The following is a 15,457-nucleotide window of genomic DNA, read 5'->3' on the forward strand; positions in this document are numbered from 1 at the left end:
TACATAAATGAATTTTGCCAAAAGCTTTTTCTGCATCTATTGAGACGACAATGTGTTTTTTGTCTTTGAGTCCATTTATATGATTAATGACATTTATTGACTTGCATATATTGAACCATCCCTGCATCATGGTAAATGATCTTTTTGATGTGTGTCTGTATGTGGTTTGCAAGTATTTTGTTGAGAAATTTTGTGTCTATGTTCATTAAGGATATGGTTCTGTAGTTTTCTTTGGTTGTGTCTTTACCTGGTTTGGGTATTAGAGTGATGCTGGCTTCATAGAAAGAATTTGGAATTCTCCCTGTGTTTCTATCATTTTGAATAATTTAAGAAGTATTGGTTGGAGGCCTTCTTTAAATGTCTGGTAGAATTCTGCTGTAAATCCATCTGGGCCTGGGTTTTTTTTTTTTTTTTTTTTTCAGTTGGGAGGCTTTGTATTACTGTTTCAATTTCCTTATCTGTTATGGGTCTGTTTAAACTGTTGATCTCTTCTTGGTTTAACTTTAGTGGTTCCCATGATTTTAGATATCCACCCATTTCTATTAGATTTTCAAATTTATTAGAGTATAGGTTTTTAAAATATTCCCTTATAATGGCCTGGATCTTTTGGGTGTCTGTTGTGATGTTTCCCCTTTCATCTCTGATTTTGTTGATTTGGATTTGCTTTCTTTCTTTTTTGGTTAACTGGGCTAAGGGCCTATCTTGTCTAGCTTATGAAAGAACCAGCTCTTAGATTCATTGATTTTTGTATTGTTTTCTTTGTTTCTATTTCATTAATTTCTGCTCTAATTTTTGTTTTTTCTTCTCTTCTTCTGGATTTGGGTTTCATTTCTTCTTGCCTTTCCAGCATCTTGAGTTGCAGTGTTAGGTCATTTATTTGGGCTTTTTTAAATTTTTTAATGTAGGCACTTAGAGCTATAAACTTCCTTCTTAGGACTGCTTTTAATGTGTCCCAGAGGTTGTGTTGTGTTGTATTGTCCTTTTCGTTGAATTCCAGGAATTCTTTTATTTCTTTCTTAATTTTTCCTTTGACCCACTCATTGTTTAGGAGTGTGTTGTTCAATCTCCATGAGTTCATGTAGTGACTAGAGCTTCATCCAGTGTTGATTTTGAGCTTTATTGCATTGTGATCCGATAGAATGCATAGAATTCTTCCATTTTCTTTGTATTTGTTGAGGTTTGTTTTGTGGCCCAGGACGTGGTCAATTTTTGGAAAAGTTCGATGGGGTGCTGAGTAGAAAGTGTATTCTTTGGTGCTTGGGTGGAATATTTGAAAGAAGTCTGTTAGGTTCATTGGTGTCATTTAATTCAGACGTCTCTCTGTTTATTCTTTGTCTCATTGACCTATCTAATGAAGACAGTAGGGTATTGAAGTCCCCTATTATTACTAAGTTGGGGTTCATCTGTGTCTTAAAGTCCTGTAGAGTTTATATGAATTTAGGTGCAGCAGAGTTTGGTGCATATATGTTAAGGATTGTAATATCTTCTTGGTTAATTGTTTCTTTGATCAGAATGAAGTGACCCTCCTTATCTCTTCTGATTAGTTATACTTTGAAGTCTATTTTATCAAATATTAGAATTGACACACCTGTTTGTTTTTTAATGTGATTTGCTTGGAATATTCTTTTCCATCCTTTTACCTTAAGGTAGTGCCTGTCCTTGAAGGTGAGATGGGTTTCTTGCAGACAGCAAAGAGATGGCTTTTGTTTATTAATCCATTCACTTAGCCTGTGTCTTTTGACTGGGGAGTTCAGTCCATTGACATCTAAGGTTACTACTGGAAGATGTGTATTGGTTGCTGTCATTTTGGTTGCTGTTTGTGTTCTCTGTGTAATTTCATGTTTCCTTGATATACCTTTATTTTCTTTCATTGCCCCTGGGGTTTAGTTGTTTCTCCGCTCTCTGTATTGCTTCAAGTATTCTTTGAAGGGCTGGTTTTGTGGACATGTATTCTTTCAGGCTTTTCATGTCATAGAAGATTTTTCTTTCCCCCTCAACTATAATAGACATTTTTGCTGGGTAAAGTATTCTGGGCTGGCATCTTTTGTCATTTAGAACTGGAAATACCTTGCTCCAGGCTCTTCTGGCCTTCGTAGTTTGCATTGATAAATCAATTGTAATTCAGATGGGCTTTCCTTTATATGTGGCTTGTTGTTTTTCTGTTTTCAGTGTTCTCTCTCTGTTCTGTACATTTAGCATTTTTACTATGATATGTCGTGGGGCGTTTCTTTTCTGTTCCTGTCTATTTGGTGTTCTGTGTGCTTCCTATATTTGTATGGGGATATCTTTCCTTAATTTTGGGAAATTCTCTTCTACAATCCTGTTTAAGGTCTGGTCAATACCATTAACCTGAAATTCTTCCCCTTCCTCTATTCCTATGATCCATAGATTTGGTCTTTTCATGGTGTCCCACATCTCTTGCATATTCTATTCCTGTGTTTTTTAAATTTTCCACAATCTTTGCTTGAGTGGTCCAATTGTTCAACTTTATCCTCCATGTTGATGTTCTGTTTACCATTTCATTCATTCTAGCAGTGAGGCTTTCCCCTGTTGTTTCAAGTTGGCTTATGAGTTTTACATTTCTTTCTTCATTTCTGCCTGAGTTTTCTTCAGTGTTTCTGTCTCTTTTGTGAATTCATTCAGAAGTTTATCCCTATCTTCTTTTAGTTTTCTTTAAGAGTGTGTCTTAGCGTAGGTTGATCATACTCCAGGCAGTGGATCCACACCTAAGAGCATATCTCTAGGGGGTTCTCCTTGTAGAACTCTTCTACAGGACTGGTGGAATTTGGTGGGAACATAGTGTTTTGACTTTCCATTTTATTCTTCTGTTGTTATTTTGGCATGTGAATTTCTTTTGTTGTTTGTGATTCTTATATGAGAATTAAGTTGAAGTATGCTTCTGTTTGTGTTATTGGTGTGCGTTGGTCCTTTCTTTATTGGCTATGTAAAGCTGGTTGGTACAGGGTTCAGGTTCTCTCAGGTTTTATTTTGGAGGGAACTGATGGCTTCAGATAGCTACTCAGGAGTACCCACAGAAGCCCAAGTCAGGTTTCACTCAGATACACTCAGGCTTCCTTCTGAGGTTTGAACCCCTATTAGCAGGAACTCAGAGCAAAATTTGGGATGTTCCCCAAGGGGGGAGCGATTTGGGGACTCTCAGTTGATCCCCTGTATTCTGAGCCCTATGCCATAGGGAGGCCAGAACCTGCACTCTATGACAGTTTGCTGAGATCCCAGCCACTACACTGATGGAGGTCAGAGCCCACCCTCTGAGGCCTCTGTTAGGATCTTAGCCTTAGCCTACCAAAGCCAGGTCTGCCCTGGGGCCTTGGGAGGGGCCTCACGAAATCCCAAGTAGGGGAATGGGTATGGTGCAGTTAGGGGAAGCTCACCACCATGTGGAGGCAGGATCAGGGCACTCTCAGGCAGTCCCCTGCATTCTCAGCCCCTATGCCAGATGGAGGCCAGAAGTAGCACCCTCTGACAGTCTGCTGAGGTCACAGCTGCTACACTTGTGGAGGCTGTAAACACCCTCCAAAAATACAAATTTCTAAAATGTGATTTAGAAATAATAGAAGACATAAAAAGATGTGATTAAATAAATTAAATCAGTATTCCAAAGATCTCCTTAAAAGGAAGAAAACAAAGATAGCTGAGTTTCGGGTGGGGGGGGTTTACCAGCTACAGTGAGTAACTCCTCTCCACCAAGGTCATTTCGGGGGGGAAAGAGAAAGCTTACAGCTTCTCTTCCAAAACTGTCATTTTAAACTAGACAAGAATAACCTGAAATGAGGAAATTATTAACTAGACTTTCTATAAACATACATTTAGAAACTTAATTTAGCAAAAGAACATACATCTGCAATATACTTTTATGTATCTATGTGTTCAGCAGTTAGATGTCTCCAGGACATGAGCCGAAGACACCCCTATAAGCCAGTTTTACACATATACAGAAACATCAAGTTATGTTTATATTGAATGTAGCAAAATGTGTATGTATGTACACATGTATTTTCACTGTTTCCACGTGATGATACAGTCAAATGCTGGAATATGATATGGTTTGGGTTAGCAGTCTTTCTTTTATTTTAACACTTGTTATCAGAGATACCGATTTCACGGTGTTAATTTGCAGTGAGACCTTCTCCCTGCATTGTTAATGCTCCCTCACTCCTCCAGTGCTGCCTACACTTCCTGAGGGTGACAGTCTCTTTCACTGAAACCCCTGTCTATTTGTTTGTTTCTGGGAATGTAGGCAGGACCTGCACATGCCAAACACTCCCAGCCCTTTTCTCCTTTTTCAAAGACAGGGTCTCACTGTATAGCCCTGGCTGGCCTGGAACTTGCTGTGTAGACTGACCTGCCTCAAACTCAAAGAGATCTGCTTGCCTCTGCTTCCCAAGTGTTGAGATTAAGGACTTGTGCCACCATTTGAAATAAGGTCTCTAAATTGCTGAGGCTGACCTAAGATTCACCCCGTGGCCCAAGCAGACCTTAAACTCACCATCCTCCTACCTCAGCCTCTCAAATAGCTGGGGTTACAGGCCCGACCTACCAGGCCCTGCTCCATCTTTTCCTCTTGCTCAGCTAGGAAGGCTAATGACAAAATCCATTTGCAGCAGGGAGCCTGAAGGAGGTCATCACAATTGAAGCATCACTCTCAGAGTGTGGGTAACAGTCCCCACAGAAGGTGAGGGCAACAGAGGAGACTACTCACTTGAGCAGGCTCTAGTTTTCTGATTTTCTTTTTCTAGCATCTGTATCTTTCTCTTGTGGCCATAGTGCCCAGATTTTATTTGGGGAACCAACCTGCCCATGTACTTATGAAGCCAACTGCATTTTTCCAAGTTTGTTACTATAATAAAATACCAGAGGCAGCTGGGCATGGTGGTGCATACCTTTAATCCCAGCACTCGGGAGGCAGACAGGCAGGTCTCTGTGAGTTCAGGGCCAGCCTGGTCTACATAGTAAGTTCTAGGCCAGCTGGGGCTACAGGGAGACCCTGCCTCAAAAAGACCCCCCCTCCCTAAAAAAAATACCCAAGGCAGGCAGCTTTATATAGAAAAGAGGTTTTGTTTAGCTCACTTTTGGAGGTAGGAAGTCTAATCAGCATGAACCAGGTTCTGGCAAGGGTCCCTCTTGGCTGTAGTACATCATGGCCTCAGTGTATATGTATATGTCTATATGGGGTCTTTATCTTTACAAAGTCAATAGAATTTAGTCTTGAGAGTGTCACCCATATGACCTGCTCTAGCCACCTCCCAAAGGCCCCACATGTAAACACCACAGTTAGATAATACCATTAACTGACTTAGGACTTTGTTCTTAAAACTCCTACCTGTGTTTGGGGTGGGGACATATTCAACCCACAACTCAGACTTCCAGTCTCTTGAAGTGGCCTCCTGGCCCTACCTAGCCAGTTCTAGCATTGACCCCTCAATAAACTGTCCACTTCCTCACAGCTCACAGCACTGCTGAAAACCATCTGACGGACAAAGGGAAGGAAATATGGCTACTGTGAAGCCTGTGAAGCCAGCAGAGGTCTGGACCACTAAGAGCCTGGGGTGCCTCTGTACCCTGTATTCTCTCCGCAGTGAGCCCCCTTGCCCAGCTGAGCTCCTCAAGGATGGCCATCCAGCCACTTGCATCTAAGTTGTGCTAACATAGCTCAGTGTTAGGCAGACTGGCTTGCAGCCCCTCTCAGGTCTAACCTATGTGTTCACTGCTATTCTCAGCATCATCCTGTATCCACTGGTGTTTCTAGGTCCCAGGCAGATCCCGCCAGCTCCTCATGTGCTTCTTGGGACAGAGACTGGGCTTGAAGTTTGTAAGCTGTCCTTGCTTTCTCTCCTGAAATCACCTCTGGTTGTCAAATGATGCCTTCATCTTAACCTGACAGTGTTCTCTGCGTCTCCATCACCCCATTTCAGTGTAATGGAAACGTTTCATAATAATAAAATTAGAATCTGAATGCTGTCTTCCAGCCACAATGGGAATAAATTCAACAGAGATTGTTCACCTTTATGGTACTTATTGGACAGTTCAATTTCACCATAAAAATGTTGAGTACATGTAGCTACAAGTAGGATGGAGTCTTCACTGTTCACGGGAAACCAAGTGTATTTATGTTGTAGAATTCTGTTGTTTTTCCACCAAAATGCTGTTCTGGGTGCTTACAAGTTCCCATCTGATTTAAACCTGTTTTCACCATTAAGCCACAGGCACCATTCTGGTTGGTTAACATTATATAGAGTTCATTCGTCTGAAATTTTTTTTTCATTGGTCTGAAATTTTAAGTAGACTTTGCTCTGCTGTCAACAGAATCACATCTAATCCTTCATGCTCGGACAGAAAGACTTGGGGAAGGAGAGGGAGTCCTAAAAAGAATGTATTGTGTGAGATGGGGAGTTTGGCTTTGGAGGCCTGTGGACCGTTCATTTTACTGGTCTTATTATGACTGAAATCTGTCTGACTCTGGGCTAATCACCTGCAGCTCCTGGCACCCACGCAAACCCCTGCTCTTAAAGACAGGTCTTCTCCGTCTCAGTGGCCTCCTTGGACTGCCACACCGCCAGTGTCCATCAGGCGCTTGCACTGAGGCTTCACCTGCTCGTGGGTGGAAGTCTAGCATGAACTCCTGGAGAACAGCTCTTTGTTTTGTACGTATTGTCATGTTTCAGCAGGGCTTGCTCAGTGTGATCGTCGAGAATCTTCGTGCTCTTCTTGTTGGGCCTAGAGGTAAGAATTTTCACAGCAGTAGCATGGCATCACAGTCCCAGTAGCAGTGTGGCCTGGGCTGGCAGGCAGCCTGTGGTAGGTTAACGTGCATTATGAAGAACAGATTTTGCCGTGTTCTAACAGATGCAACTGGTATAGCAGCCTGGTGTAAGAAACACACCGAGTGTGTTCAAGCACAGTTGTACTCCATTTTCAGAAACGATATATTATAATTGAAAGTGAACATGTTGTCTTCTCCAGCTGTCCAGAAAACATACCAAACCATGTGGGTTTTGTTCCCATGATTTAGGAATTTAAGATACATTTCTTTTGACTTCCCTTTCTGTAATTTAGAGGTAGATTTGAAAAATGAGGTTTTTATCCTCCCGAAACTTAGACCAGTGAGTTCAGTTTCCAGATATGTGTCCCTCCTTCATCAGACAGTAGGTTTGAACCTGAAAATTTATCTAAAACGGTTTCATATTTCAAGGCTTTTGTTTGTTTGTTTTGTGTGTGTGTGTGTATGTGTACAGTAGGTACTTGTGGAGGTCAGAGGATGGCTCTGGGGAGTCAGTTCTTTCCTGATGCCTCATGGATCCATCCAACTCTGGTCCCCCAGCTTGAGAACAAGAGCCTGCTGAGCCGTCTTCCTCCAACCCTTAAAATTCTTTGGTCACATGGTTCTATGGAGTAGCCTTTCTTTTCTTTTCCTCCCCCATCTCTCTAGTCTCTTCCTCCCCCCTCCCACCCTCCCTCATTTCTTTTTTCTTTTTCTTTTTTTTTTTTGAGATAAAATTTCCTTGTAGCCCCAGCTGGCCTTGAACTCAGAGATCCACCTGCCTCTGCTGGGATTAAAGGCATGTGCCACAAGCTTCCTTCTTCTGTTTCAGTTTTTCTAACTTGTGAGATTCTTTTAGGAATCCTCAAGATATATTCCTAAAATTTGAAATATTTATTTTGCCATTGTATATGTATGTCTGGGTTTTTCGTCTTATATCAAGTAATCCTTTCTAAATTTTTTTCTTATGAAACCCACTTAGAAAAATGTGAAAACCAGAAATGGTACTGCCCGCCCACCACAAGTGCCATTCAGGTCAAATAAAGGCCAAGCCTACCCTGTGTCCTCCACCGTGCCCCGTGTCCTCCACCGCACCCCGTGTCCTCCACCGCGCCCTTGCCCACTCTAGAGTCAGCCACATTCCACTTCTTCATTCGTCCCTCTCTTGCTTCTCTCCGCTGTCTTACCACCCATCATACTTCTGAACACTGGCTTATCTGCTAGTTGTCTTTGTTGTTGTTTGTTTGGGGCTTGTTTTTAATGTACACAAATGGATTGTGCTACTGGGGTCCTGGGGGAGGGCAATGAGAGTTGCACTTGTAACATTTCTGCCGCGGCACGCACCTTATGAGCTCACCATAAAACCATCCTGCAGATTGGATCCAGGGTGAGGACTGCCACCCTGGACATTCCTTCTTGTCTCTTGGTGACACTGCACACATTCTGCAGTGAGTCTATAGGTAGGAGTGGAATTGCCAAACGGCGGTGTGCCTCTGCCCTTTTTTAAAGAAGTACCCCTTTATTCTCTCACCAGAGAAGTCTGTGTCCACGCCATGCTTAGTGCTCTTTGAGCCCATCTGTCTTCTGAGTTACCCATGGTTTGAATTTCTATTCCCCTGAATGCTAATGAAGTCAAGAAAATGCAAAGGCATCTGCTGATATTTTTATTAGACTTGAATTTAAGAGATGGATGATAAGGAGAGGATGTTACAGAACAAAGCCCCCGACGTGGCAGAGCTTGTCTCTACAGCACTTTCCATTTTTCTCTGAGTGCTGCTCACAGTTTAGAAGCCTTGCAGGCTCACCTGTTGCTTAGTACATTCATTCCTGGATATTTTATATTTTATGCTGCGGCAAATGCTTTTGATTGTTTTATTTGACACTGTAGACCAGGCTGGCCCAGGACTCACCATGGAGACCAGGCTGGCCTGAGGCGTGCCATCCTCCTGCTTCAGCATCCTCAGCAGTGCTGAGGTGCAACTGTGAGCTGCCATGCCCCAGTCTGTGAGTGCTGCTGTTACAACTTTTACTTTCAGGCGTGCTAGAATGTGTGGTGTACACGTGTCTTAACTTCGCCCTTTGTGCAACTGTAGTTCTATGAATTTTTTCAGATTTTCTTTGAACACAATTATGTGGTCTGTGCACAAGGATAAACTTATGTACTCTTAAATTATGGTCCCCCCCAGCTTCATTTCATTACCATTTATTAAGGCCAGGGCCTTTCCTGGCTGGGACTTCCACTACAGTGTTGACTAAGAGTGGGAATACTTGACAGTTTCAAGGGGAAAACAGTTTAAAAATATATTCTTTGAGACAGGGACTCATGTGTCCCAAGCTGCCTAGAAGTCATTATGTAGCCAAGAACGACTGAGCCTCCTGAGTGCTGAGGTTACAGGTGTGCAGCACAGCACCCAGCTGTGTGTGCTAGAGGTAGAGCTTAGGGCTTCTTGCATCCTAGGCAAGCACTGTACCAACCAAGCTAGAGCCCCAGCTGCCCAAAACATTCTTTAAGTATGATGTCATGATGTCATGTTTTGATAGACTTGGTTTGCTAATAGCTTATTTAGGATTATTTAATCTAGATTCATAAATAAGAAATTCCTATGATTCTTACCTTTTTTTTTTTTTTTTTTTTTGGTCTTTTTGAGACAGGGTCTCCCTTTAGCCCCAGCTGTCCTGGAACTCACTAGGTAGACCAGGCTGGCCTTGAACTCGCAGAGATCCGCCTGCCTCTGCCTCCCGAGTGCTGGGATTAAAGGCATGCGCCACTATACCCACCCTGATTCTTACCTTTTTATTTATTTTTATTTCATGCGTATGGGTGTTTTGCCTGCATATATGTAAGAGCACCAATGGGCACAGTGTCCACAGAGGCCAGAAGAAGGCATTGGATCCCCTGGAACTGGAATTATTACAGATGGTTGTGAGCTACCTTGTTGGTCCTGAGAACTGAACCTGAATCCTCTGCAAGAGCAGCCAGTGTGTTTATTGACTGAGCCATCTCTCCAGATGCTCTTACCCTTTTTTTATAGCATTCTTGGTTAGGCTTTGGTTTTGGGGATTTGCTAGATTCTTAAAAGGAGTTAAGGAGTGTTTCATCTTCACTATGTGGAAGCATTTGGGGAAATACTAACATTAGCTAGAATTCACTAGGGAAGCTGTTGCAGCTAAAATTGTTGTTTTGTGTGTTTATTTTGGAAAGGTTTTTAATTACAAGTTCACTTTCCTAAGCAATACTGTTCAGGTGTTCCGTTTCTCCTAGTATCCCTTCTGTTACCTGTAGTTCTCTAGGAATGTGACAATTCCATTCAAATTTTGGATTTCTTAGAAGTTGTTTAGATTCCCCCTTCTCTCTTGCTGATCTGTAGAGTAGGTAGTAGGCTCTGCTAGTCTCTCTCTTCATCACTCTCATTGGCCTTCCCAGAAATTTACCTAGTTTTTAATCCTCATCAGTCTTTTTAATCTTATTTTATCATTTAGTTTCCCAAGGATTATTTGCAAGTGCATTCAAATATATAGGTACTTTGTTCCTCTCTAGGAAAGAGTTGCATTTCTAGTAGACCAAAAAACATATTGTGAAAGTTTTGGCTCTGTTGTTGTTGTTATTTGCTTTATTCTTGTTGTAAGGGAAAGACTTCTGTTACCATGTTGGGTTGTCCTGTGTGGTTCTGTTACTGTGTTGGGGTGTTCTGTATGGTTCTGTTACCGTGTTAGGGTTCCTGTATGGTTCTGTTACCGTGTTGGGGTATCCTGAGTGGTTCTGTTACCATGTTGGGGTGCCCTGTGTGGCTCTCTTATGATGCTGGGGTGTCCTGTGTGGTTCTGTTACTATGTTGGGGTGCCCTCTGTGGCTTTCTTATGATGTTGGGATGCCCTGTGTGGTTCTATTACCATGTTGGGGTGCCCTGTGTGGTTCTGTTACTGTGTTGGGGTGCCCTGTGTGGTTCTGTAACCATGTTGGGGTGACCTGTGTGGCTCTATTACTGTGTTGGGGTACCCTGTGTGGTTCTGTTACTGTGTTGGGGCACCCTGTGTGGTTCTGTTACTGTGCTGGGGTATCCTATGTGGTTCTGTTACCGTGTTGGGGTGCCCTGTGTGGTTCTGTTACCGTGTTGGGGCACCCTGTGTGGTTCTGTTACTGTGCTGGGGTATCCTATGTGGTTCTGTTACCGTGTTGGGGTGCCCTGTGTGGTTCTGTTACCGTGTTGGGGTTGCGGTGCCCTGTGTGTCTCCATAGGTTGCTTTCTCTCTGTGATAGTCAAACCTGCCTCCCCTGTGTTCATTTGTCTGCTCATCTGACCAGTCACTGAGAGAAGTCAGCTCATGCCCCCGCCCACTGATGATGACTTTCTGTTTCTCTTTATAGTTATTAGTATCCTTGCTTTCTGTATTTTTAGCCCACATTATGAAATGCATGCATATTTGTATTTGTTTTATCCTCACAGAAACTGAATTCTTTGTCACTTGTTTTGGTTTGTTTCTTCATTGCTGTGACAAAACACTCTGACCAATACCAACTTGGGGAGGAATTGGTTTATTCAGCTTACATCTCCTGGGTTGCAGTTCATCAGGGAGCCCAAGGTAGGAACTCAGGGCAAGAACCTGGAAGCAGGAGCTGGAGCATGGGCCACGGAGGAATGCTGCTTACTGGCTTGTTCCCCGGCTCCTGCTCAGCCTGCTTTCTTATGCTACACAGGCCCACTGCCCAGGGGTGGCAGCACCCACAGTGGGCTAGGCCCTCCCACATCACTCATCAAGAAGATGCTCTTCAGACATGGCCACAGGCCAGTCCAATGGAGGCAATTCCCCGATTGAGGCTCCCTCAACCCAGGTGTGTCAAGTTGACACTAAAGCTATCCAGCACATCATTGTTAAGTATGGTTCCTCTCTAGTGGCAACTTTGTCTTCCAGGAAACTGATACTGACACAGCTGCATCTGTTTTCTTTAAGTTATTGTGTGCATAGTTAATTTTATCATTCTTGCACTTTTCTGTTTCTCTTTGTTTTGATGTTGTCTTAAAAATGGCAGATAATGTTAATTTACTCAAAGTGTGGCAATCCTTGTCTTTAAGAATACAGCTTAGATATTTAATATAAATAAATCTAAATCCTTGTCTATGTTTTAAGTTTGATAACTGTTTAGAAAGCAATCTTCCACATTCAGAAAATACCTCATTACCATGTATAAGCTTAGGACATTTATCAGGCCAAGGAGATGGCGCAGCAGATAAAGGCACTTGCTGCCAACCCTGAAGACCTGGGTTCAATCCCTGGGACTCACATGAGGAACGAGAGAACCAGCTTCTGCAAATGTCTGTCCCCCATGTGCATACAAAGTGTGTTCTCTCTCTCTCTCCCCCTCTCTCTCCCTCTCTCTCTCTCATCCATATACACATAAATAAATATCTAATAAGAAAAATTTTAAGGAATTTATGTCCTAATTTGCATTACGATGTCCAAGAACATAGAAAACTTTCACATCTCCTATTACTTTTTACTCCGGTATGAAAAGGTCTAGGGACTGAAATACCTACAAACAGCATTTTTAACCGTGTCTGGGGAGTATGATTCGCATCTCTACCTGTCTTTTATTATAGCTTACCTGCCTGATTCCAGTACACACAGCATTACCATTTTATTCCTTGATCTATTAACGTACCAATTTCACATTTGCTCTGCAGGGCTGTGACTCCCAAGTTAGCGTGTCAGAGATGTCCTGTGGTGAAAGTACATCCTCCTGTCAATCTCTTGAACATGGCTCTGTTCCAGAAATCCTCATTGGGCTGCTTTACAACGCCACTACTGGAAGATTATCAGCAGAAGTGATAAAAGGCAGCCATTTCAAAAACCTGGCAGCAAACAGACCACCCAGTGAGTGAGAAAAATATTTTTGTTCTGATGTTTTCTACACGTAGAGGACTCCCAGCATTTGAGGCTTCAAGCCTATCATTTTAGTCTTAACTAGTCACAATGAAATGCTGAATCATCTGCTAATCTGTTACATGTTTTCTGTTTCTAGCCATTTGGGAAGTAGAAAATTTGAAATTCAAAATATTAATTGTATGGTGAGAGGAATTTTAGTTTCTCATAGTGTCTGTAGAATGAATAGTCCCTATGGTAGCCAGTATCTTTTAATGCCAGAAAACATGAGAGTTTTGAAAAATGACTGCAACTCACAAATACGAATAGAAATACATATAGCTACTGTCGGCTGAATACTAGTGTTGTCCATCTGCATGCATACTATGAACTGATGTGTCTACTTCTATATTTCCCATCCTTTCCCCTTAACAATTCATGAAGAAAGTATTTCCTCCCCTTTCCTTCTCCCTAAAATCATAGGGCTAAGGGTGTAGTTGAGTGATACTAGTGTTCTTAGCATGCACAAGGTCTTGGGTTCCATCACCAGCTCCACAAAAAAGAAAAACTTAACAACCAGAGCAGCTGACAAAGTCTCAGCTGGGATGGCCTTTCCCTTTCCTAGGAAAACAGAATCAGGGACAGTGAGTGCTTGCCCTCGACGTTTGGACAGGAAAGCCAAGGGCGGTCCTCTGTCCTGACTCTCTTCCCCTCTCTTCTCTCCTCCACCCTCTCTCTCTCATGGGGATGAGAGTAGACTTAGGGAATACAGAGAAATTGTCCTCCACTGTACCTCCAGGCCTGTTGATGTCTAGAAGCCACATCCAAACTGGAGCAGAGCACCTTCTGTATATTTCTCTAACATTTATTCATGCCCTGGACTAAAGCTTTGACAGGAAATGGTGAATAATAGCAAATTAAATTTGCTTAAAGGTTTCCCAAAGACTTCCTTAACACACTCTTTTACTCAGGGTACTACGCAGAGAGGAGACGTTTTCTATCCTTGAATTACATTAACTTTGCTTTTAAATGTCATAAAAATTCATTATTCAATGTAGGTGAAAAGTCATAAAAATATATTTGGTTTGCCCCAAGAAATGTTGGGAAGCGCAAGCTGCTTACATGCATCATAGAATGATCTGAATTGAAAAGTCTGAAGGGTAAACTTATAATCTTTGTACTTAGACAAATGGCCTAACCCCCTACGTCTGTTTCTTCATAGGTAAAGTTAAGGTCATGTCTCTCACAAGGTAATTGTGAGACTCAGATCTGACAAAAATGCATAAAAGTAGAATTAGTATCATCCACTGTCTCATTCCAAAGAAAAATGGAGTGGGTGAAAGAGCACTCAGAATAAGCAGACTGGAGAGGGTGGCTTGATTGTCTTCTTCCAAACACACCCAAAATGTAGGCTCAAAGGACTGAGAAAGGTTTGCAGGTGGACAGCAGGTGAGGGTGTGATAACCACACATGGGCCCACCTGGCCTAAGGCACCAAGTTTCAAAGGTGCTTTAATACTGTCAGGAAACAAAGCATCCCGGGGTCATAACTGGGATGCACCTCTTGGCTTAGCTGACAGTTTATTAATTTTTGACAAGTTCATAGAATGAATGATGCTGTGGTATAGAAATAGAGAAGCAGAAATGAGCCACAAGGAGCCAGGGGCCAAGTTGGCAGTAAACATGTTGGGAATGCCAGCACCTGTAACATGGGGTCTCTCCTTGGGTGTAAGGGCTACAGCAGTTGCTGTTATTTTAGAATTCGATCTTCGGCCTTAAGTTGACTAATGGTATTAGCTAGAAAGCCTCAAGTAAGCAAATAAAGTCAATTTTTAAAATAGTGATATGAAAACAAAGTATTTATAAAAGGCATGTAAGATATTTATGGAGTAAACTACAAGACAATTCTATCAATTTGTCATAAATTATAAGATTATAGCCCTTCAAAAATATTCAGGTTCTAAGCTTTGAACTGCCTCATAGACCGAATAATTTCAAATTTATCCAAGGAAATAATAGCAACGCTCACTCAGCAGCTAAAATTCTGATAGTTCTAGTTCATCTTTCATAATTTAATTTTTTTATTGGGAGTAATCAAGTCATTTAAAATATTAAATATTGCATGGATAGCACAGTAAAGGTGATCCTATAATGATCTATTCAGTCTTTATAGTCTGATGATTTGCATGATTCTATATGTTCAATGTGCTTTAGACCAAGAGGATATCATTATAAATATGCCCTCTTAAAATAGTGTAATTTTTGTTTAAGATTACACAATGATGTTAATTTTTTCATTCCATGAAATGTACACCACCCTTTGTTCAGCCTTCTACCTGAATTAAAATGCTAAAGTTTTGTGTTTTCCACTCCAGTGCAGTGTTTCCTCTTTAATTCTGACCTTTGACCCTCTTCCACCCGATGATTGACATCTGGTCATTATTTCTTTTACTGCTTTCCACCCCCCGTTGTCAGATGGACTGTTCTGTTGTCTAAAACACTTGATAGGTGGACAGGTTTATATAATCCGAGGTGAGTTCCTGTAGAGGCTAATTGGATGTTGTCTTTTCATGCAAAACAAAATGCCCTAAAACTTGCCAGCAGTGAGACTGTCCACCATGTTGGTTTCAAAAAAAAATGCACATTTATTATCTGTGGTATTTTAAATAAAACTAACTTAGACTCTATCTCTGATTATGGATGGTGGTATTCATAGTTTCAACAAAATGAGCAAAACTTTAAAAGTTTTTCTTTTTCCATTTGTTTGTATTTTTAGTTTCAAGAGAAGTAGATATTTCATGAGACTGTTGCAATTGTCTTT

The 15,457-nt window shown here is 41.7% G+C and overlaps 1 protein-coding gene across 2 annotated transcripts in view; it reads left to right on the forward strand.

Moving 5' to 3' along the window:
• Syt14 (synaptotagmin 14) overlaps window positions 1-15,457 on the forward strand; it is a 201,079-nt gene that overhangs the window by 182,852 nt on the left and 2,770 nt on the right. The window contains exons 7-8 of one of the 2 annotated variants that reach the window (XM_008824807.3): window positions 12,460-12,649; window positions 15,112-15,168. In XM_008824807.3, the coding sequence (XP_008823029.1) occupies window positions 12,460-12,649; window positions 15,112-15,168 (247 nt within the window). The remainder of the gene's footprint in view (window positions 1-12,459; window positions 12,650-15,111; window positions 15,169-15,457) is intronic. The other variant, XM_029559488.1, reaches the window with a different exon arrangement.

The sequence above is a fragment of the Nannospalax galili genome, unplaced genomic scaffold (genome assembly GCF_000622305.1).
Source record: "Nannospalax galili isolate Female #2095 unplaced genomic scaffold, S.galili_v1.0 scaffold648, whole genome shotgun sequence".
NCBI classification, from domain to species: domain Eukaryota; kingdom Metazoa; phylum Chordata; class Mammalia; order Rodentia; family Spalacidae; genus Nannospalax; species Nannospalax galili.